The sequence below is a fragment of the Daucus carota genome, chromosome 3, assembly GCF_001625215.2.
Source record: "Daucus carota subsp. sativus chromosome 3, DH1 v3.0, whole genome shotgun sequence".
NCBI lineage: Eukaryota > Viridiplantae > Streptophyta > Magnoliopsida > Apiales > Apiaceae > Daucus > Daucus carota.
In genome coordinates this window covers 57,759,572-57,783,801 of record NC_030383.2, presented here as the reverse complement: position 1 = coordinate 57,783,801, position 24,230 = coordinate 57,759,572, and the positions used below count along the sequence as shown (strand labels likewise).

The window sequence follows — 24,230 nt, the reverse complement described above, 5'->3', positions numbered from 1 at the left end:
ATCCCTATTTTTATTCAAAAAAAAAATTTGAAAAATAACATTTAGAAATATGTTTTTTATGCAACTCAAAATACGTGCAAAAAGTCAAAGCGACTATTATTTTGGAATGGAGGGAGTAATAATAACAAATTTTGTTTGAGTCAAGGTTTATATACGGAGTGGCTAACCTGTGCCCTGGGCACAGGATAAGTAGTAATTAATACAGTCAACTACTCTTATGTTTGCATAGTTATCAGTGTATTTGTATAGAATCATTCAAAAATTTATTAAGTATTAATTATACATCTATTTTTGATTTGTCTTCTAAATTTTATATTTATAATAAAATATTGTTAAATTTCAAAAAAATGGCGGAACATAGAATAATTCTTTTATCACATTTTATATGATAATTTTTAATTGATTTCATCCCACAAATAATAACGAGGCCCCCTTACATGCAAACTAATTTTCAAATTAAAATCAGCCTTCTAACTAAAATCGGCCAATCTGATATTTAATAATAAATTTATGAGTCTTTTATTATTTTAATATTCTTAAAAAATATAATAATAAAAATTATAATACAATATATGATTAAATAAAATATCAAATATGATTTGAATCTAATTAGTCATTAATGTATTGTTACAAAAAACTAGAATCACATTAATTGTCAGCTGCCACCAAGATACATTAAATACACTTTAACCTGTGCCCCGAAGGCACAAGTTAGCCAGCCCCTTATATATAATCTCTGTCTAATACAATTCTGGGTTTAAATAAATTGACTGTTTAACATCAAAGTAAATTAGCTATAATTAATACGGTCTTTCTAATGTGTGCCCAAGGGCACACAATAAGCACCAACTCTCATTAAAATGGTTTCATTTGATTGGTGGAATTGGTGTGAATGCAGGGGTCATTCATATTTATTATCCATCCACCAATCAAAAACTAGTATTATCATGAGAGTTAGTGACTATTGTGTGCCCATGGACACACCATAGAAAATTCGTAATTAATATTGATCCCAACAAACGACCCTCGAAACCACACAAGTAAAAGGAAAATCACGCAGGAGCTCAGAATTAGGTTTAAAACGTGGTGTGCATGGTTCATAACCAAAACATGAAGTAATTTGTCCTGGCTTGTAATGATCAAAAACTGATGTCAAATCAATAATAATTGTAGTAGGAGTTTAGGCATATCATCTTTAATACATATGATAGAGAGGTCCTGACCAGGAAAAATAGAAATCAAGGTTGTCGATGGGAGAATTACACAGAAATAGACGCATTAGATTTTCAAATTGTTTCCTCTCTGCTCTTTGTGGTGATCTGGACACAAGTTTTATTTGTGATGTTTTATGGTTGGATTTTCTTTTTCCTTCTCAGTTTAGAATTACGTATTGTTTTCTAGATTAAATTTGGATAGATTTGAATTTAAATTTAGTCTATTTAGACTAGAAAAAAGTTAATTCCTAAAATTTGTTTTCAACTTTTTTCTACAAATCATATTTAACGATATTTGATTGGTTCCCCTTATATTAATTATCCTATGTATGCATAAAAATCATTCAATTATAATAATTCGACTCCCCCTTAATTTGGGCTCCAACAGTCATTTCTCCACCTTCTAAATCTTCATTCTCTTACCGATTAAACTCTGTTCGCTATAAACAAAACTGATCGCCACAAAATCCTAATGAGAGTTGACCCCCTCTTTCCCCATATTTCTTCTCACCCGCCGCCTCCCCTCCCCATCCCCCTCCCCTCTACTCCTACACTCAATCTAAATAAGTCATCGCAGGAGACCTATATTGTCTTTCTCTTGTTTTTTTGTTTTTTTCTTCAATAATCTTCATCTCTTGGGTGAGATTTTTGATTCCTGCATCTATCCTTTTGGGTGTTTTATGTCTCTTCTTTTGGAGTGGTTTGTGTCTCTCCTTTTGGAGTGGTTGGTGTGTTTTAATATGTTTTGATGTGTTCTATTTTGTTATTTTGATCCGTTAATAATAATTCAATTAGTGTATTGGGAGATCTGGGAAGCCTGCTTTGAATCTAAAACGGTGGTGATTATCACAAAAACTCACATTCCACAACGATAGATTATTCAATATATGGAGAAATCTGTACCCCTGGCCTCAGTTGGCGTAACTGACGGGTATGAACACGGGACTATCACCTGTTTTTTATGTGCGCGTTCAAGATTGTTGGTGTCGAGTGGAATGCTTAATTGGGAAACCTTTGTAATCATTTTTATTGTCAAGAAAATTTATATACAGTTTGTTATGCAATCTGAAAATAAAATGACTAGTTATTTAGCTCATTTATTTCCCAATTAGGTTGTATTATCAGTTCGGGTATTTGTCCAGACTGTGTTTGAGAGTTTTAATTCATGCATTTTGTCAAAAAAAAAAAAACTCTCTTCGCTATGATATTTTAGGTGATTTATATTAAAGGCTCTCTTCGATCGTGGGACGGTGGTGAATATCGTACAACAAAATTTTGATCATTTTTTAGGGGCATTTGTTGCTCCAATATTTTTTTTTGATAAATGAGTTCATTCAATAATAAAAAGCCATACGACATCTACATAAACAGTCGCGTCGAACAAACAAAATACAGAAACAATCATTGATTAATCTATTCTTCTTGGAGATAAAATCACGTGATTTGTTGAAGATATTTACACATGCTTCGCCACTTTCGCTTCTGCCATAACAAGTTTGAGCTATCGACTGAAAATGCAATCCCCTAACAACTTTTATTACTAAATCAAACATCATACTCACACAAAATGGTGAGAAAATAACAAAACTCACACAAACGGTGAGGCAACAAAAACCAAATCCACACCCTAACAGCCTTAGATTTGCAAATGTGTAAATGAAATACTAGCTAAATCAAGACAATCCTTAGATCTGGGGATTTAGCTCACAAAAACAAGATAACTCCTACCACTGTCGAGAACAAAATCACTGGGAAGAACGAGAAATCCGTAGTTCCGTGGAATTGAGATTTAAGAGAATTAATGAAGGCCAATCGGAAAAGGTTTTAATCCTTAGATCCGAAAAAACACATTAATACCAAAACTGGAAAAAAAACTAATCTTACCTAACAGGAAAGATTTTTAGGAAAATTCAAACTTTAAAACAAATTTCATTGAAAGAAAGAAGAACAAACAAAGAAAATAAATGATTTTGGGGTTTTCCAACGGTAGAAATCCGGTGGAAGCCCCCAGCTGCCAAGCAAAGAAAAGAAAGAGGCGCGGGAAAGAAAAGTAGAGTTTGCGGAGAGTTTGGGATTTGTTAGTATTTTTTACATGTTGCTCCAATATTAGTTGATGTAATTGATAGTTATGAACGTTAGCTACATATGGTACTTACGTGAAGTTTAATGGCGATACTAATATTTTCAAATTGTTATATTTTTTAGATTAAATAATTTGAATATTCTATGTGCTAAGCGATCTGAAAATAAAATGACAAATTGTTAGCTCATCTTTACTCACAATAAAGATGTAGTTGACAGTTTAGAGCTTTGTCCCCTCTAGATTCCGCTACTTGCCGCTACTTACTTTGTTAAGTGTTTTATGTTAATAAATTATTCGTTTGTCAAAAAAAAGTCATCCATTTATCACATCATTTGTTAGAATAGGTATTAATATTATATATAAGTTATTTTATATTTACATTTTTTTTATTTTTTTTTTAACGTAGGAACCCGCAGCCGCTACCCTTCGGGTGCGTTCGCTCACGCAATAGCCTGCAAACTACGTGAACCAAGGTAAACCGCACCTAAGCGCGACAGGCTCTGATCCAAGAGGCATAATCACAAATTCTGCTCCCTTCGGGAGTCGAACCTGTGACCAAGAGGATACTTGTCCCCTTTTTAACCAGTTGAACCAACCCTTGCGGGCTTATATTTACATTTTTATATCAAATATATTATAATATTATAATTGTCTCGTAGAGATTGAGGTCTAACTTCATCTCTCATGTGTCAGATTTGAAATGAAACTCAGACCTAATTTTTATTTATACATATATCAACATATCATTTAATTAAATTCAAAATTTATTTTTTTGACAAATGCAAGAAGATTTCAGTAACTTGAATATAATACAGTCGGGACAAAACCCCAACTATCGATACAACCAGGTAGTAAAACAAATAACATGCTAAAAACAATTAGATAATTTGTTTCCTGATCGTTTAACACAATGAATTTAAAAATTCTTGAAGCTAAAAACGAAATCAAAGACATCCAAGCGATCCAAATTGCACCAAAATCTCTAGAAACAGTAACATCGCAATTGACCATATCACTTAAAAACTATTGTTAGCCCAATGTTCAGAAACACCAATCGCATAAATCGAGATTGAAGAAGTGACACCACAGCTATCTACATGCCGGGTACCAACTATAGACCTGCCGAAGGCACCCCAGTTATCTACATGCCGGATACCAGCTATAGACATGCCGAAAGTGTAAACCCGTGAATGATGAACAATCTTTGATTGTGAAAGGTGAGCTCTTGCAATAATCACCACCGTCCCAGATTCGATACAGTTTTTGTAGATCACCAAAATATCAATAAACTCGTTTTCAACAGGTGCAACACGAAATAAACCCAGTCATGACTAAATAAAAACTCCAAAAGGAGAGATAAACCACACACTCCAAAAGGAGACACAAACACCCAAAGATTGAGTTTTATTGAAAAGAAATTATCGAGAGTAAAAGATAGATAATGAAGGGGTTGGGGCTTTCCACCGGAGAAAACCAGTGGAAGCCCCTTGATTTACTTGAAAAAAGACAAACCCTAATGGAGGAGGAAGAGAGGAAGGAGGCGGCCGGTAACCTTAATAAAATTTAATTCGCAGATGGGCTATCAGTAGGGATGGGCACAGGGGCATTTCGAGAATTGGGAATACTATCCCCACCCTCGATCCCAAAATTTGATACCGATCCCTGAACCCGCCCTGAATCCGAATAAGGATTTTTTCCAACTATGATCCTCGTCCCGAACGGGGATCCCGGCGAGAATTCAAATTTTTATTATTTAATTTAAATAATAATATTATAATGTATAATATTTTTTTATTAAAAAATCAATCTACTAACTCGTAATATACTAAAAAAATGATATCATCTCATATTTTTAACATAAAATCATATCAAAATTGATTTTAAAATTATAATATATTATATTACAATGAAAAAATGATTAACAAAATTATAGATTATTTTTTATTTTAATAATATTTATAAATGATATCTATTTTTAATAATTTATTTAGTATAATATATAAAAATATTTTATATATATACAATCGGGATATAGTGGTTACAAATCCCGTTTTCCCGACCCCGTCCCGATATCAAAATTTTTATAAAAATTTTCCCGTTTTTTGTCCGGTCCCCGAAAAATTTAGCAAACCGGGGATGGGACCGGGTTGGAGCACACAGGAGAATGACCACCCCTTATATCCATCAATAGTTATCGCACACACTAGGGGTGGCAATTTCGGGTAACGGGTCGTGTTCGTGTCAGCAATCGGGTCGATTTCGGGTCAACCTAAAATCACTTAAAATTGAATAAAACCAAAAATTGAAGTTATTACAAATGAAATTCTAGTTTCGGGTCATTTCGGGTCCATTTCGGGTCTGTCGGGTGATTTTCGGGTCACTTTCGGGTTTCTGTCTCAGTAAATCGGGTTTCGGGTTGGGTCGGGTTCGTGTCGGGTTTCGGGTCGTGTCTGATATTGCCACCCCTAGCACACACCAGTGCTGCCTCATATCATATTAGGCGGATTACGGTCATTACAGTCAAGATTAGCTAGGGATATTTGATTATATGATCCGCGAGGACTTCAACTAAAGATCTGAATTTTAGAAGAACAGGTCCATATCATAATATCAGGCACAGATCTGTAAAACAATCTTCATCATCGTGTGATTGTATGGATGTGTTCGCGACCAAACACGTTGCATGCTCTATCTGCACTGAATTCGAGGATGTGAAAAGACACGCAGGAACCGAAAGTGAGACTCATGGTCACCTAAATTTGTCGGAGTCATTGTTTGTAATGCTACGAGGGTATACACGTACACATCGATTAGAACTCGATTCGAGACCAATTAGTCTCGCTTGCTTTTCTCAGTGAAAAATTCAAAACTAATCGGTACTTAATTTAACCGGGCTTCACTTAGTGGTTCAATGTGGGCTCTCTCCCATGGTTAATGGAATGTATATTTTAATGTTCCGTACAAGACCCTAATTACCAAGCTACATGCATAATCAACTTAACATAACTTAGTCATTTTCTCTCTTTTTCGTGCTTAAAAGCTCTTCTTTTAACTAATCCATCACTTCCTTGACACATTTGTGGTTTTGGATAGACCTCAAGCTCAACTTTGCATGCCTAAACTTTCTGATTTATTGCCCTTAATCATTACACACTTACACTCAAAGTCAAAAGCGGATTTTGTTTAATCTTTCATGGCTTCTTATCCTAATCAAAACATAATACTATATTCATCTACTAGAAGTTCTGATACTACTACAGCTCCCTGTTTCATTATCTTAACAACCAACAAGACCTAGGAGAGCCTAGAAGATGGCTGTACTTAGGAGAAATATTAGCAGGGATTAGTTTAATTAAAGGTACTTTTTTTAATTAAAGGTACTTAATACCACACGATCGACTTAATTAGACAGTATTGTAGGACTTAATGCATTTCAAATTGCACCAACCGAAAGTTATAAAAGTAATATTAATTTCCTACCATTTATTAAAATAATACCACTCTATCATAATTTTCCACAATGTGTGCAGTGTGTATATATATAGTTTCTTCTGTACATCAATTCATTTCACTCTCTAAACAAGCTACATTACACTTAATTTTAATTTTTGTTGATATGGAAGTAGAAGAATGTTCATCACTTGTAGCCACAAAGTTGTCAAAGACTCTAAGCATAGTTTTCTACATGCTAAAGAAAGGCTTGTCAAAGAGCAAGCTCAGAATAACTGATCTTCATCTCATGCTTAAACGCCAGCATGCAACCACTTCAACCCGGAGCAGCCTGATGCTCCACCACCACTACGCTGCCTCCTCCGTGTGCCGATCCACCGACGTCGCGACATCCTACGTGTCACCTAGAAAAGAGTACGAGTTCAGCTGCAGTAACACGCCCTTAATTCGGAGACGCAACAAAAGTTATTACCAGTATCGTCACAAGTACACTCAGCAAAGAGTGTATAGCACTACAACAAACAGGTCTATTTACGAGGGAAGCGTGGAGGCCTCGCCTGCTATTAGTCTGCCGGGGTTCGGGAAGAGCCCTGGTAGGCAGCTGAGGGTTTCGGATTCGCCGTTTTCGATTAAAGATGCGGAGGAGAATACGGATCAGCTGGACAAGGCTGCGGAAGAATTTATTAGGAAGTTTTATAAGGAGTTGGAGAAACAAAAGAGCATGGCCCCACCTTTGAGTTACTACAGCAGGGCTTATTAACGATGGTGTGATTTTTGGGGAATGTTGGAAAATTTCATCTTCTTTTTCGTTGTATGCAACTGTGCAATGGGGCGACATCAGTGTTTTTTAACTGATAAAAACTGTAATTAATGTTGAAATGTTGTAAATGAATAAAGTTATGCAAGGGGTACCTGTGAATTGTATGTGTATATTTGTGCTTGGTGAAATAACATAAAATCGAATAAGGACATTATTTTTCGTCAAACGATAAAGTCATAAAGAACAAGAATGTAGGATTTTAGTCAGTTAGCTAGGAACGAATTTAAGCAGGCAGGCAATTATTTTAAACTTTTTAGTTTCTGCATAAAATAATTGTTGCTTTTATTTAATATATAACAAATACAATATACTTTTTGAATTATATACTTATATATAATAAGCGTAAGGGAGATAATTTGGTCGCATGGTCCTGTGGTCCAAAAGCTTATCATCCGTTGGATCGTATATTGAACAAATAAGCACCGTTAGATTAGAACAAAATTAAATTCTGTTCTAATAAGGAAACTGACATCTACTTGCATGTTTATAATTCCTTTTCTGAATTCAAAACAAATTCTGTCTTTCATGTGTTTTTGGTTTTTTTTAATTCAAAATAAATATTTCCTACAAATTTTAATTGTGGAATCGTATAAATCACACCGTCACAAAATTATTTTTATCCATCGGATCGTATATTGAACAAATAAGCACCGTTGGATTAGAACAAAATTAACTTTTGTTCCATAAGACAACTGATATCTACTTGCATGTTTATAAATCCTTTTCTGAATCCAAAACAAATTCAGTATTTCACGTGTTTATGATTTTTTTTGATCCAAAATAAATATTTTCTACCAATTTTATTTGTAAAATCATATAAATCGCACAGTCACAAAATTATTTTTACCTAATATATTTCAAAATTAATAAGCCCGATTTATGTGAGGAACAAATACAAAAAAAATTTCTTAATCCAAAACAAATTCTACCATCTTATTGCACGTTTATGATTCATCTTCTTAATTCAAAACAAATTGTGTTCATCAATTTTAATCTCGAACCATAAAAATTTTTAAAAAAATATTTAAATGACATTATAATAATTCTAGTATAAAATACATTTATAAATATAATCTAATAGGAGTTGGTTTAAAATTTGATAGAAAGAATTTAATACTTTGGCATGATATATACAATTTTAATTTATTATTTATAAATTAATTTTTTCACACCAATTAAAATATATTTAAAAAGTTTATAAATAATTAAAAAGCTCCCGTGCCTTGCACGGGCTATAAGCTAGTATTAATTTACAAGAATATATAATTATATAGCTTTTTTGGGTCAGCCACAAAATGTTTTGCACGTCCAATGTTAACACCGGAAAAGATTTAAAATGAGTCACTTGGCAACTGCAAGTTGATAATATTTGGACTTTTGGCCCGCAACTGAGCTCTGCACTTTGGTTTGGATCCATACTATCAGGATTCTAAATTATTAGCCCGGGTAAATTTTTGTTTTTTTTTGGCAACACCTCCTTAATATATTGTTTTAAAAAATTATAATATAACTTATAACTAATATTTACTTTTAGATATCTTTTAAAAACTCCATATTTTTTTTATAGCCCTGGTGACCTCAAAAAAAAAAGCTTAAAAAATATGTTCTTAAATTTAGGGCCTGTTTGGCCGGGACTTAAAAGCCCGGATTCCGTTTTTATAACTTAGAAACACTTATTTGTACTGTTAAGTGTAAAAAGTCAAGAAGTACTTATAAGAAATCAAGAATACAAATTTTTGTTTCGTGACTTCTATTTCTTTTCCAAACACTTTAATCACTTATAAGTCTTAATTGGCTTTTGACTTCCACTTCACTACTTTATTTTAAGCAAAAAATACTTATTTTAAACTCACTCAAATAAACTTTTAATATCCCTTCATCCCAGTTAATAGTATATTCAATATACTCCTCCGTTTTGACTTTTGACCAGTCAAAATCATCACTACATTGATTACTCCATTTTTAACATTGACTGAAATTATATGTATCATATAATTGAAAAAAAATAGAAATTATATCATTAGAAATTATATTTAGTCTATTTTAATATGCAACTTTCATATTTTAAAAATAATGAATAGATAATTCGTAGCACTCTTAACCCTAATTCTCTCTATAGTCTATGTGGTAGCCGCCTGGGGCTTCCATCGGTTTTCACCGGGGGAAAGCCCCAAATCGATAATTACTTTGTTTTCTTCATAGTTTTCGAATAATACTTTTTCTCGGAAAACTTAGATTTAAAACCATCGGAGATTTCGCTGTCTCTCTTCCAAGTGGGTGAGTTTTCAGTCCGATTTCTCTTGTTTTTGTGGTTCTGTTCCAGATCTATTCTCGGGAAGATTCTTAGATCTAAAACCATCGGAGATTTCGCTGTCTTTCTTCACTGTTTCAATCAGGTGGATTTTCAGTCTGATTTCTCTTGTTTTTGTGGTTCCGCTCCAGATCTAAGGTTGTTTTCTCTCCCTTGTGAGAGTTTTGTTTTCGCTTCTTTATTGTAAGTGGGTGTCTTGATTTGATGATGAAAGTTTGCATGGAATCGCAGTTCTGGTCGATAACTCAAACGATAACTCTATTAGGGCATGATGAAGAGGTACCAGTGATTCAACGAGGATGCATGAAGTGATATTTGTATTTGTATATACTTTATCTTCAAAATATCGTTTAACTGTCTCTTCATAAGAACATGTGATTGCAATTTCCAGTTTGTTCGACTCGATCATTGGTGTAGATGCCGTATTAGTTTTTTATTATTAGATTAACACCTTTATTTCAAAAAGAATAAAATTGGTGACTCTTGACAATCGAAATGGATATGAGCCGCTGTTCAAAAAATAAAAAGAAATGGACATGACACGGAGGGAGAATCTTTTAATATTTTTTATAAAATATGGAGTAATTTACATCTTGCAGAAATGAGAAATCAATATGACTAACGGTGGCGGACCTGGCGGTAACAATTTAGAGTATCTAGCAAAATCAAAAACATATCTATGAACCGTATATGATTAAAAAAATATAAATAATAAGAACAATATACACACACAAACACGAAGACAATAGACAGTGCACCTAATCATCAAACACCAATTTGCCCGCAACAAATCAGTTTGTAATAACACACATACACAAATCTCTGATCTCGTGAAATAAATCTCGCAATTAAATACTTTAATTAAATCAAACATTAATCTCGCAAATTAAATCTCGATTCCGCAGCCACCGACACTTCGATATCGTTCGTTCCATGGCGCATTGGCTCAAAGCCGCTGAAGGTAAATTTTTCTTGATTTAGATTTATCTGTTTTTGTGATGAATTGTCGTTTTGTATGTGATGATCTGAGAATGATTTTGATTTAATTTCAGTTTGTTATGTGATTGATGCGTTTTGTCAGTTGTTATTGAGTTTGATTAGTTAGGGCAAACGAGTGATTTCCCCCCTTTTGATTAGGAAGGCGAGATTGAATTTCCAGGTTCTGCAATTGGGTTAGTTGTAATGTAGGAGATTTCGGGAGCTCGGATGTGGAGTAATTGCGTTTTGTTAGCTGATATTTCGAACAAGGAGAATAGGAGAGGTGAAATCAGTCTTTGTGATGAGCATAAATCGATAGTGAATTAGCGATTGCAAGTTTTGGAGGTGGAACTAAGGTGAAATTGAAAAACATTTTTTGAAGATGCAAGCGAAGGTGTTACTTTTTATATTGGTTTCCTTGGGTTTGTTGTAGGGGTGGAATTAAGATTTACTTTTGGTTGAGGTTAAGTTGAAAATAAATTTACGCTATGAACAAATTTGGCTCATCATTTCAGATGTACATGATATGAGACCAATGAATTCTATAATTTTAAGCAGAGATCATTATGTTAGAAACAAGATTATCTTTAGGGAAAAAATTGTACTGCTTTTGTGAAATCCAGTAGGGGTTATGGCTCCAGTTGCTGCTGGTCTCTTCTAAGATCAGCCATTGGTTTTAGAGGGTGCGTAATTTGGTTCTAAACTAGCTTATTGTTTGTCATAATGTAAATGGCTGTGGTCTGTATCAGACCCTGATTCAAAGCCAAAAGATTTCCCGCTGTACTATATGGTACAGCATTCATATCTACCTGGTGACAAATTAAGCATCTGTGCCCCTTTTGACCTCTAAAAGATCTCAATATCTCATAAATGGACTCTCTAGATATCCCTAATGACCAATTGTCGCATGAATTGCTGCAGATCTAATAAGTCCGGCATATACTCCTTTAGACGTGTGAATTGGGAAAATACACCCATAATGACTCAAATGGATATTTTGTATTTTAAAGCTATCAGTTCACCCTGTCAATCCTCCAGGGCCCAAATAACCGAGTTTGTTTTTGGTTTCCCACCTGTGGACTCTAACATAAAAAGTTATTTAGATGTGTACTGGAGTAGATCTGTTGCGAATGGGACAGCCTATATATGCACTTAGACTAAGTGCATTTGGACATGGAATCACAGCTGTCTTTATTGTTCGGTTAATTAAAAAGGTTTGATAACAATTTTATGGGCTTGAACAGCCAAAAAAAACAAACAAAAAATATCTTTAGTCATCATTGATTATGCCAAATGGCTGTAAGTTAGTGAAAGAAAATCCAATCACTATGCTTCTACTTTTCAAGAGTCTGCCAGATATCTGAGCTCATTCATTTTTCTTTTATATTCTGGTAATACCACTTTAGTCTTTATGACTGATTTTCGAGTGATTCCTTTGGCCATTATGCAAAGCAGGTTCTCTTAGAGCATACCAACTTGTGGTTTAGAGGAGTAGTTTGTTTTGCCGAAGTTCATTTTAGCTTTTCAGGAAAGGAAAGCTGTTTTTGCCGAGTAATTTGTGGGCAATAAGTTTAGCATACTTTATGCCTCTTAATACTATACTTTTGTGCTTTCTATTGAAACCAAATATATGGTTTACGACTCTAGTTGTGTCATGTATGATGCAACAATATAAAATTAGGTGGGTTTGATACATATCTTGGTGGATGAAGAAAAAGTCAGTGTCATTAGATAGAGAGCATCAATGTTGTATGTGATCGTTTGAATTTAATTAAGATTAAATTATGTAAGTCTTGGTATTTCTTTTGCTGTCAGATCTGTTCGAAGTTGTAGACCGAAGGGCAAAGCTCGTTGTAGGCGACAAACCAGATGAGGAAAGTAATTCTCAGGCGCCAGGTATATTTTAATTTTTTTTTGTGTGTGTGTGACTCGAGTTGCCTTTATAGTGATTAATTGTACATGACTGTTAAAGCTTTTTAGCTATTTTTCTACTTCGTATGTAGGGTCAAAGCAAGCTTAACTTTTTTGCCTTTTTGGGTTGGGTTGGGGTGGGGTGGGGTGGGGGAGTGAGGGGTAAGCACTCTTTGATGCTCGGAAGGAAATAATAAATTAGTTGTTAGAATTATATGATGCAAATGTGTTTTTAATTAAATAATTTGTAATATCTGATTTAGAATATATTAGAAATCAGATACTTGGTAATAATTAAAAATTAGGGATCTAGAATTATAATTAGTATCCTTTTATCTGGTCTTTTAATAGTTGTATTCTTTTTATTCGACGGAGTTGAATATTACATCTATACTGAACTTTAATAACCGAACATAGGTTTAATTTGTAGTTTGGTATGGTAGCCTCATCTTTTGTTACTCCTGATGATTGCATTAGTTAAAATTTTCAACTAAGGTTGATGTGAACCATTAGATATAATATTAAAAAAAAAATTCATACAAATGTCTAAGGTTTCAGAAGCTTAATGCATGCAAAGATATAAAGCAAAATTTGAATGCAAAAGCTATGTTGGACCAAGATTTTCCTCTTGGTTGCCCCCCTACTTCTTTACTCTATGAACCTACTTCCAGGTCCCAATATCAGCTTGATACTAAACATATCTTCTCATGATACTTTAGCACACAGAACTTTCCTGTCTAAATATATAGATTCATAAGTCGCGCTCAAGAGAGAACCAATGCTTAAAATAGAACCATAGAACCACTAAGGTTCCGCTGCAGAACCCTGTTTTTTACATAGATTTTCAAGATCTAAATCTAAATACATGTTTTTTTGCATCGCTGTGTGTGTTCAAAAGTAATTTCAAAATATAATACATAAATAAGACATTTTTTTATGTGCAATTCTGCTGCAGAACCCTAATTAATACTTGAAATAAGCTAATGGTTCTAAGGGTTCTATGGCTATTGGTTCTATGTGGAACATCTCGCTCAAGAGAGAACCAATTCTTAAAATGAACCATAACACGACCAAGGTTCTACTGCAAAACCCTATTTTTTACATAGATTTTCAGGATCTAAATCTAAATACATGTTTTTTTGCATCGTTGTGTGTGTTTAGAAGTAATTTCATGTGCAGTTCTGCTGCAGAACCCTAACTAATACTAGAAATAAGCTAATGGTTCTATGGCTAGTGGTTCTATGTGGAACATGACCCATAGATTCATTGCATAAATAAGGATCCCATAATCACTAAAATAATAGGCCCATGCCTACAATTTAGTATCTTCCTATTTACATGACAGTCTCTTGTATATCAATGCGTCACCTTTTTAGGTCGTGTACGAAAGCCTGATAATCTTCTATGAAACAAATGTTGACATATATGGGTTATTCTTCTATGAAACAAATGTTGACATATATGGGTTACACAAATATGCTAATCGTTCTAGCTGTTATTTCTTTTTGAGATATTAGTGTTTGATTATGTATTTGATTTATCTGTTCTTTTCGATTATTTAGTGTCAAATGGAAGAGGATCCAAAGCAAAGAAAACAAGGGGTAAATCAAAGGTAATTAGGTGTCTGCTATATCTATATGTCACACTTTATATTGTGCGAGTGTCTAACAAATTCTATATCCAGCCTTCAAAGAAGTTACCCTCAGATGAATCGAGTACTCCAGCAGAGAGTAAAGTGGATCAGACTAGCTCTGAAACATCTCGCTCAGATGTAGCATCCAGTAAAGATGGAGCTACTCAATCCATTGACAACAATGACAGTGGTCCTATCAGTTCCACTACCCTTAATAGCAACGAGGAGCAACAGACTGTTAAAGGAGATGACTCTGTAGTCGGTACTATATCTAGCACAATCTCTGACAATGAGGTGAGGCATGTTGCTGAGCATGATGAGGTCTCAGGAACTGTTGCTAATGTAGAGATTGTACCGCCAGCTTCTGATGGTGATGTTGTCCTTGAGACTCCTTTAGATGGTCACCATGGGATACCATCATCTTCACTAGCTTCCAAAAGTGTTGATATCAGTGTAAAAGATCATGCAGCTGATTCTGTCGAGAATGCCAAAGATACAGAATCTACTATGAAGATGGACCAAGAAAAATCTCAAGCTGTCAGTGTGGATGCACCTATTATGGATGTCGATGCACAATTGAAAGTTTCTGAGGTGAAGGTTGAAGCTCGACCAGGTCAAATGAGTCATCAGGAGAACAAAGATGTTTCTCCAGCTAAAGTGCAGGAACAGCTCGATGAGGTAAAGTATGTTAATAGAAAATGAGAAAAAGTTATTTTGGTTTAAACTGTCATTTCTAGTCTTTCTAATTATCAGATCTCTGATGCGGGATTTTTTATTGACTATTATGTTTTAGTTCTACAGGCTCAAGGTCTCCTCAAAAGTGCAATTTCCACGGGTCAATCTAAAGAGGCACGATTGGCACGGGTAAAGAGCTTATTTTTCTAGCACATAATTCATAAAGGGAATAATCAATTGCTGGCTAACAAGATATCTTTTTCTATGCTGATGATATATATATGTGCGCTCCACCCCCCCCCCCCCCCCCCCCCCCCCCTCTCTTGTTCAGGTAGTATCTTAACTAACTATAATTCACGAGAATGTTAAACTATCCACGACTTTATACTCAAGAATTTTTCGACTATATTACCTTCCTACCAAGTTTCTATTAGATCGAAAACTTTGGTTCAGTTTCACTGGTAGTTACCAATAAAAATTCTTAAATATTAAATTCAAATAACAACATTATTTATAGCCTTCTAGATTATCATGCTTTTCATGGTCCAATAACCATCTCAATAATACTTAGGTTTGTGCTGGACTCTCATCACGTCTTCAAGAGTACAAAAGTGAAAATGCTCAGTTAGAGGAACTTCTAATTTCAGAGGTGAACCTGTAAGCCTTTACTTGGGTCTATTAAAGCTATAAAATTCTCAGTGATAACATTAATGATTCTGATGCAACAGAGAGAATTGAGCAAATCATATGAAATGCGGATACACCAGCTAGAGGGAGACTTATCATCCTATAAAACTGAGGTGACTAGAGTAGAGTCAAATATGGCTGAGGCTTTGGCCGCAAAGAACTTTGAAATTGAGTCACTTGTTAGCTCGATGGATGCAATCAAAAAACAGGCTGCTCTATCTGAGGGGAATTTAGCATCATTGCAGGTGAATTTATCTTCATGCCAAATAGCAAAACATTTTGATTCTTTTATATTTTATTTCGTATTGTATATCTCGTTTGTATAGAGCATTTTGAACAATATATTTGTGCATTTAAAATTTTGGATCATTGTGGCTTTGAGGTACAAATAAAGTTCTCTAGTCAACTGGTTTAAATACTGTCTCTGTATAATTAGCTTTGTCTTTGGTATCCCTATATCAAGGGATACTTGAAACTTTTAATTTTATAATAAAAAAATAGTATCTCCAACATTTAGGTTTTTTTTTTTTTTTTTTCATACATGGTCCAGAAATTTCCTGTCTGCATCCCCTTTATTAAAAGCTTAAGATGCTAAGATCATACTGCAATAAACTAAATTAGGAACTTGTCTTAGCTTGCAAAGAGGATGGCTTGGGTCTTAGATGGTATGAAAGATAACCAATTATGCCAAGGTAGACGTGGTGTGACCTCAGTAACAAGCATATGCTTTACTTTAAATTAAGAGAACATGCAAAAACTTAGTTATCATACAATAAGTTCGCTTGTGTCTGTGTGGTATTAGCATAGGGTTAATTTAGTTTGTCAAGAACTTCTATGCTATACTATCAATGCCGGAACTTTTTAATTTTGATGAATGGTTGGAGATTGGGCATTAGTTATTTTTTCAGGCTGGATTAAACTATTTAAAAATTACCTTTATAATAGGTAGTATGTATCATATTATTCTATATAGTCAATTTGTATTGAAGATACACTTAAAAAATCCTATCACAATATTGTTTATGTTAATTGTTATTTACTCATAAGGTTTGTTGTGTGTTAATTACTAATTAAGATTTTTTTCATATTATAATATTTTCTATATTTTATTGTAAGATTTTCTTTCTATCCCACTACAATGTTAAATGATTATAAAATTGTTAATAATATTCTATATATGTTAATTCTTATACAAGATTTAGTCATATCGTGATATTGTCTATGTTTAATCCAATTTAGGATATACTTTATAAATTTTATTTATGAAGATATTTATTTATATTATCAAATATTATGAACAAGTTTAAAGACTTCATAATCCTCTTGTACAGACATACAAACAGGGTTTAAATTTTCTTAGGTAAGTTTTTATATTGGAAGTGCTACTCAAATCACTCAAACGTATCTTCCTACCGTGGGGATTGGTAAAAGCTACTATAATCTACAGCATATGACAAATATATGCAGAAAACTAGATGAAGCCAGATCAAATGACATAAGTAAATACCTATTCCATCATGTCTGTTAAGCTCTCTAATATGGAACTGACACTGCCGCAGGATGGCTTGAAATTACAGGCTCACCTTGGGTGAGTTAATTATGGCTTTTACAAACATTTTAAGAGAAAACTTACATCCTTGTAGCTGTTTTGCAAGATTAGGTGTGGAATAAGATGTTAGAAGACAGCTCAAAGATGCTTGATCATTTAAAGCGTTACTTAAAAACCATAGCCTTCATTATAAGTATAACTACTTTGGTGGAACGTACTTCTATAGAACTGGTTCACTCTTACCACAGTCCACAGCCCATAATTGCAGTTGGTGTTAATGCCTTCTTCAAGTTAAATCCTGTGGTGACTTATAAATACATGCATTCTTTATGAGCAACATATATCTCATCTGAGAGCTATTTGGGAATGTCTTGTTACCTTCTACCAGGCAAGCATGGAGTCTATAATGAGAAATAGAGAATTAACTGAAACAAGGATGATGCAAGTAAGTTGATTCTCTTATCCATCACACATTGTATAATATTATCAAAACATTGACACATGTTAGCTTATAATAAATCTGAGATAAATGACATAAATTATATCAGGCTCTAAAGGAGGAGCTGTCCTCTGTAGAACGGCGGGCAGAAGAAGAGCGTGCTGCACACAATGCTACGAAGATGGTCAAATCTATACATATCTTTTTGTAATAATTTTCTAATCTTGTTTGTATCTATTTGTTATTGATTGTTTACTCACTTATAGTAATATTACCTAAAAAACAGGCTGCTATGGAAAGAGAAGTTGAGTTGGAACATCGAGCTCTTGATGCATCAACCGCCCTAGCTAGGATTCAGGTAATTTATTGTATAATTTGTTTGCAACTACTTACTTGGATTTCTGAAAGGGCTGTCGGGTTATCAAATACTCATACAACTCTCACTACTTTTATCAATATACATCTAAATTAGGGTTTTTTGACCTATCTATAGTATGTTGGGTTATGTGGAATAAACAGTTTTTTTTTTCCCCCATTCCTTTTTGGGGGTAAATTTATGAAATCTGAGACGGGATAAAGTTTATACAGTCAAAATGAAGTTCTCACTGTCATTCAGAATTGTGAAAGCATGCATGTTAAGTAAATTCAAGTATTCAACTAGAGCTAGAGTCTTTTGTCATGTACATACTTTCACAATCCTAAGGCTATGGAATAAATATTTTTTGTGTTTCTACTGTTATACCAATTAGCAGGGGTTAAGCAGCCATATTTATGTTTGTGTAGTTGTGATGTAAAATTCATACTAAATTATCTCCATGGTTTTGATCTGGTACATAGATAAAATATCAAAAACCTGATATGAATCTTGAAGGCAAATTCCGAATTTTACATCAGAATGCTGAATATTGTTTGGATCTTCCTCTTATTCAATATACAATAAACAGAATGTTAGAGATTGCCTGTTTCAAGGACAATAGTATCGTTTCTTTTATTATAGGGAGAAATTAGGTTTATTCCTTAGTTCCTATATCTAATTGGTTACAGATATTTTTTCTTTATTTAGAGAACAGCAGATGAGAGAATGTCCAAAACAGTGGAGCTTGAGAAGAAGATTGCCCTTCTTGAGGTAGATAGTAGTCATTTATATGCATCTCTTTTTTGCAATAAACTCCGGCATATTTTTGTAAAGATTTTAACTCGACCAAGATATATCTCTTTACAATCAGGTTGAATGTTCTTCTCTAAATCAAGAACTGCAAGACATGGAAGTTCGTAATCGTCGCGGGCAAAAAAAGTCTCCTGAAGAGGCTAATCAGGCAATTCAGGTATAGAAATACTTTACCGGAAGGCTACTGTTGAACATTGCAACTCTGAAAATTATAATTGGAGATAAGAACTTAATTTGACAGTATATATTATATATCATTGGTTAAGATAAATGGAGTACTGATGAACTTAGAAACATATGAAAAATAATTTTAAAAGGCGCACTTGCTGGAACATTAAAAAATATATACTATGCTTTTAAGATTAAAAATTCACTCTTGATAAGTACTTGTGGGTCTGAAAAAGGCAATGTATACAACTCATGTGTATTGCATTGTTTATTGATATATTTCGAGTCACATCTCTATTTTAGAGGTTAAAATGACTCTTTAACAGATTTTATAGTTCTGAAAAAGCAGTAACAAAGTAGGCAGTGGCTATAAATGGCTTTCATTTCTTGAAGTTCAGCTTGAAAAAATTTATACCACTGTTCTCATAATTCACTACTGTGGAATTTGCACCTTTTGAAACAGATACTAGAGCTGTTTCTGTCCATTCATTTTGAATGTGAACAATGTCTAATGTCTTCGTTGGACCTTTGTCATATTATGGATAATCTAATCTCTAAACTCAATGAACTTTAATCTGTATTATTATATTTAGTGCTTCATACTATGGATATGGAGTTGAATATGGTATTCATATATGGTTTTCAGAGCATACTTTGTTATGCCCATGTAAGTTTGAGGGAATATATGGTTTATAGCAAAAAATTTATAATATGATTACATTCTTTCCTCTAATTCGTAAATGTTATTCGATGCATGATGCTCTTTTTTTACTTCAAAAGGCATGCTAACATTTATATTTTAGTACACGTATATATTGCTCTGAAGTTCAATAGATTTAGAGTGCGGTAAGACATTATCTGCTCTAAAATTACTTTATTACTATAAATAATACTACTCTTAATGAGCATATGGGCTTTTGATCAACTGACCATCTATTTCGAATCTCCATCTGTGCATCACAGTTGGACATCGAAGGTCCCTTTTTCTTTTGCAATATCCTATATTCCATGTTGGGTCCTGTATATCTATTTCAAGTTTATGCCTCTTTGCATGTAAGTGGCAGTATGTTATATAACTAAACACTCACCATTCTAAAAATTAAGTCTATTCTGAAAATTTTGTCAAAATGTTTGAATGTGTAGATACAAGCATGGCAGGATGAAGTGGAGCGTGCAAGGCAAGGTCAGAGAGATGCTGAGAGCAAGCTTTCTTCGTTGGAGGCAAGTTTCTGTCAATAGATAGACAAAAATAAGTTAGTAGTAATGGGAATGCAAATGCACAACACATGTTTTTAGTTCATCAAATAAATTATTAAAGTAATAAGAATGCAGATTGTGCAGCACAATAGACATTTATAAAGTAAAAAATACTTGATCTCACCGCTTCTGTTGTTATCGGAAAATAATTATAATTTCTTAAGCCTATACATCTTCTTTCTGTTATATTCTTGGTTGCAGGCTGAACTTCAAAAAATGAGAGTTGAAATGGCTTCCATGAAAAGAGATGCAGAGCATTATTCACGACAGGTGGTGCTCTATTGCTTATTTCATTTTCTGTGCTTGCACACGAGATTATAAGGAATATGTGAAGTAGTTATAAACATGATAGTGTTAGATATTTGCACAGAAATCGTTTAAAAAAGAGAGTAAACTATAAGAAAGCAAGGAGGTTACAAGATTCGATGAATATTAGAAGCACCTAGTAATTTATTCAATTTAGATGTATCAGCTTACATTCATGAACTTATAATAAAGTGTGGAATAATATAACTACACAAGAAGTCTTTACACTGTTCTATGGATGTAATGTTTCCATGGAAAATTACGATAAAGAAGAAAAAAAATCATCCCTCAAGATTGAAACGAAGAACAAAGTGCTTAAAGAAGTTTATTAGCAACTATCAAAAGCCAAAATACAAGGAAAAATCAATGAAACTTTTACGCGTCTTTAATTCTTTCCGTGTCCTCTCTAAATGATCGCGAAACATAACTATAAAAACAAATGGCCGAAGGCCAGTCTTAAATATTATAATGTTTTCTTCAAAAGGCGTATTACAGGACACCCTGGCCTGCCTAGGATTTTCCTAGAAACCTGCCGACTAGCTCCATAGCCAACACAGGCAGGTAAATCGGACTAACCGAGCGATAAGACCCAGTGGGTGGGAACTTCCCTGCGATATGCACGGATTGGAACCCGATCCCCTTTCTTCAACTCATCCCACTGTCTCTTCAACTCGGGTGAATGCCCGGGAGCTGGTGAGGTTCGAACCCATGACCCTTTGGATCAACGCAAGGCCCTGTTTCCACTGGGACAGCTCTCACACTCAATATTATAATGTTTTTGCTAGGCTGTAAGGTTTCTTTTTACGAGTCTTATCTCATGGTCTTTGTCAGTGAGCGTCTCCACTAAGCATCTAGTGATGGCTGTGATGTATACAAAAGATAAAAATACATGACAACATTTCAATGAAATTTTACATGCAACTGATAATATCTCTGTTGTAACATCTGACTAAACACAAGAAGAGATAACTCAAACAGTGCAACTACCATATATATGTTTGACAATAATTTTGTGTGGTCCTGCTGCTCTTGAACAGGAGCATATGGAGCTGGAAAAACGGTACCGTGACCTCACTGATTTGCTGGTACTGAAACCTGTTGTTTATACACCCATTTACTGTTTTCTGTCTATATACATTCTGATAATAGTTGCACATGATCTTCATGCATGTCTAGTATTACAAGCAAACGCAGCTGGAAGCCATGTCTAGTGAAAAAACTGCTGCAGAATTTCAATTGGAGAAGGAGATGAAGCGTATACAAGAGGTTCAGGTCTGACTCCAATTGTCTAACCTCTTAATGCAAATAACAGTGCACATGCCTGCCTTTTACGGTTCAGTTATATGTTTCTCTATACCCTTATTGGTTGCTTATACGGATTCAATGTTTGCACAAACAGATAGAAGTAGAGCGCAGTAGAGTTCCTCGTCGAGGGTCATCGTCCTGGGAAGAAGACACTGACATGAAAGCCCTTGAGTATGATCCTCAGTCCTTGTTACTTGCAATATGACATTCAAAACCTAGGCTTGACAACATGAATAGATCTTTATCTAGATTAGGATAATTTTTTAGCTATGTATTATATACAGAGAAGACTTTGTTTTGGGTGACCTTTAGAGAAGCCCGAGACCCTGAAAACTTCCTTTCCTCCCTCAATTTGTTCCAATCCTGAAGTAGCTAGTAGTACCAAATAAATTTAGCAAGCGCAATGCAGAACAATGAAGATGAAACACAAACAGTTATATCTTTGCATTTGCAGTAATTTTTTTATTATTTGACGAGTTTATAGTGTAATTAATTTACTGAAACAGAATCTTAATTTGTAAAACTAATAGAAATAATCTTATTATATATTATCCTAAAATGTTGACTTGTCTTGGTGGACATCTGCATGAAGGGGAATACTCTGTGCCAGTTTATGTCACCTAATACCTATATTGATGTATCTCTTATTGCTTAATATGATAAAGTACTTTATCCTCAATTTCAGGCCTCTTCCCTTGCATCACCGCCACATGGCAGGGGCTAGCATACAGGTTTCCTCCGTGCTTGGTTTTACTCTGTTTCTTGTTTTCTTGCTTTGCTTCTGTTTGATTTTCTTATATCTGGAACCTGCTGATTGCAGTTGCAAAAGGCTGCAAAACTCTTGGATTTTGGTGCTGTTAGGGCTACAAGATTTCTTTGGCGGTATCCTGTTGCTCGAGTTCTACTATTATTCTATCTGGTGGGCAAAATTATTATATTAAGATATTCCGAAACAATGCTTCTATTAAAGTTTATTGATTTTTTATAAAATGCATGGTGACACGAAACCATATTGCAGGTTTTTGTGCACCTTTTCTTGATGTATTTGTTGCATCGACTTCAGGTATGGATAAAAAAATTATTTTTACGAATTACAAGCATTATTTGATTGAAAAGTTTTCTTTAAAGCCGAAATAGTAACATTTTTTCTTCCAAGTTCTTATGAGTTCCTTTTATGGGATGGTGAAGAAGATAATATCAAAAACTGACCAGTACCATACGTGCATTGCATGAACTTGTTTGTGTCCCTATTTAACTGAAATCTTTATTCCTGTATTTCTGCTGTTGTCATGGAAAAAATGCCATTCGTGATTGTACAATTGGGTATATTTATTGCACCCTTTTGCTGCATGTTCTTAATTCTTTTGTACAATGAACAGGAGCAAGATGACACCTTTGCCTCAAGAGAAGTTGCAGAATCTATGGGACTTGTTAACAGTACTTTGTTACCGTAATAGTCATGCTCCTGCTAGTAGTATCATACCCCCAGTTTTAATGATGCAATGCTGTTGGTGGAAACTGAAACAAGCAGAACCAACCATATAGATTTTGATAGAAATACATGGCAATATATTATACATCGGTCAATGGCCAAGTTCTGCATCACAGTTTATCAATGGTGATGCGGTCGAAGAATATGGATCTAGTAGACTGCTCGAACAGATAAATAGGAGGAATTGTTTTCTTGATCAGTGGGATTGGGATATCGTAACATCTGTAATTACCTAATGTTTTCTGTGCATATATAACATATGCTATAATTTCCAGCATACCCCCTTGAGCGTGGTATTATTTTTAACATTTGGAAATTCTCATAGCAAACTGAGATCTGATTGCGGAACTATTACATATTTTCTGTACTATTCTTGCCAAAGACTGGGAATGCCATTTTATTAATTGTTTGAATTACTGTTGATGCCTGTTTGAAAATATTTAAAGATATTAGAACATCTCCAACGGCGTTGGTTATAATCGTTGGCTAAATGGGATCTGTAAGACATTATGTAAAATTTGCTGAAGCTGGAAGACATTTTGCTTCAATGGTATTGGCTATATTGGTTGGCTATAATTTTAAAATAATATATTATTAATATTTTAGATTGTTAAAATAGAATATATCATATCAATATGGTAATAAATGATGTGCAATATTTTTCTACAGATTTCTTACAGCGACAAATTTAGCCATTCATATAGGAGGTTGGCCAAAATTATAGACAACACCTAGGTATGGTTGGAGTTTTTCGAGCTATTGGCTAAAATTTTGTATTTTTAAT

General features: G+C 34.0%; 2 protein-coding genes across 2 annotated transcripts; both read left to right on the top strand.

Moving 5' to 3' along the window:
- Positions 1–6,850: 6,850 nt before the first annotated feature.
- LOC108213059 (uncharacterized) lies at positions 6,851–7,658 on the top strand. Its single transcript, XM_017384794.2, has one exon. The coding sequence runs from the start codon at positions 6,914–6,916 to the stop codon at positions 7,505–7,507; it is 594 nt and encodes a 197-aa protein (XP_017240283.2). The 5' UTR covers positions 6,851–6,913; the 3' UTR covers positions 7,508–7,658.
- Positions 7,659–10,582: 2,924 nt separating this feature from the next.
- LOC108213003 (golgin candidate 1) lies at positions 10,583–23,859 on the top strand. Its single transcript, XM_017384716.2, has 21 exons — positions 10,583–10,839; positions 12,672–12,752; positions 14,330–14,379; positions 14,452–15,078; positions 15,202–15,264; positions 15,647–15,724; positions 15,804–16,007; positions 17,700–17,756; positions 17,860–17,934; positions 18,037–18,108; positions 18,814–18,876; positions 18,977–19,075; positions 20,230–20,307; positions 20,545–20,613; positions 21,687–21,734; positions 21,826–21,921; positions 22,049–22,125; positions 22,640–22,685; positions 22,775–22,873; positions 22,973–23,017; positions 23,334–23,859. The coding sequence occupies exons 1-21, from the start codon at positions 10,812–10,814 to the stop codon at positions 23,406–23,408; spliced, it is 2,130 nt and encodes a 709-aa protein (XP_017240205.1). The 5' UTR covers positions 10,583–10,811; the 3' UTR covers positions 23,409–23,859.
- The last annotated feature ends 371 nt before the right edge of the window (positions 23,860–24,230 follow it).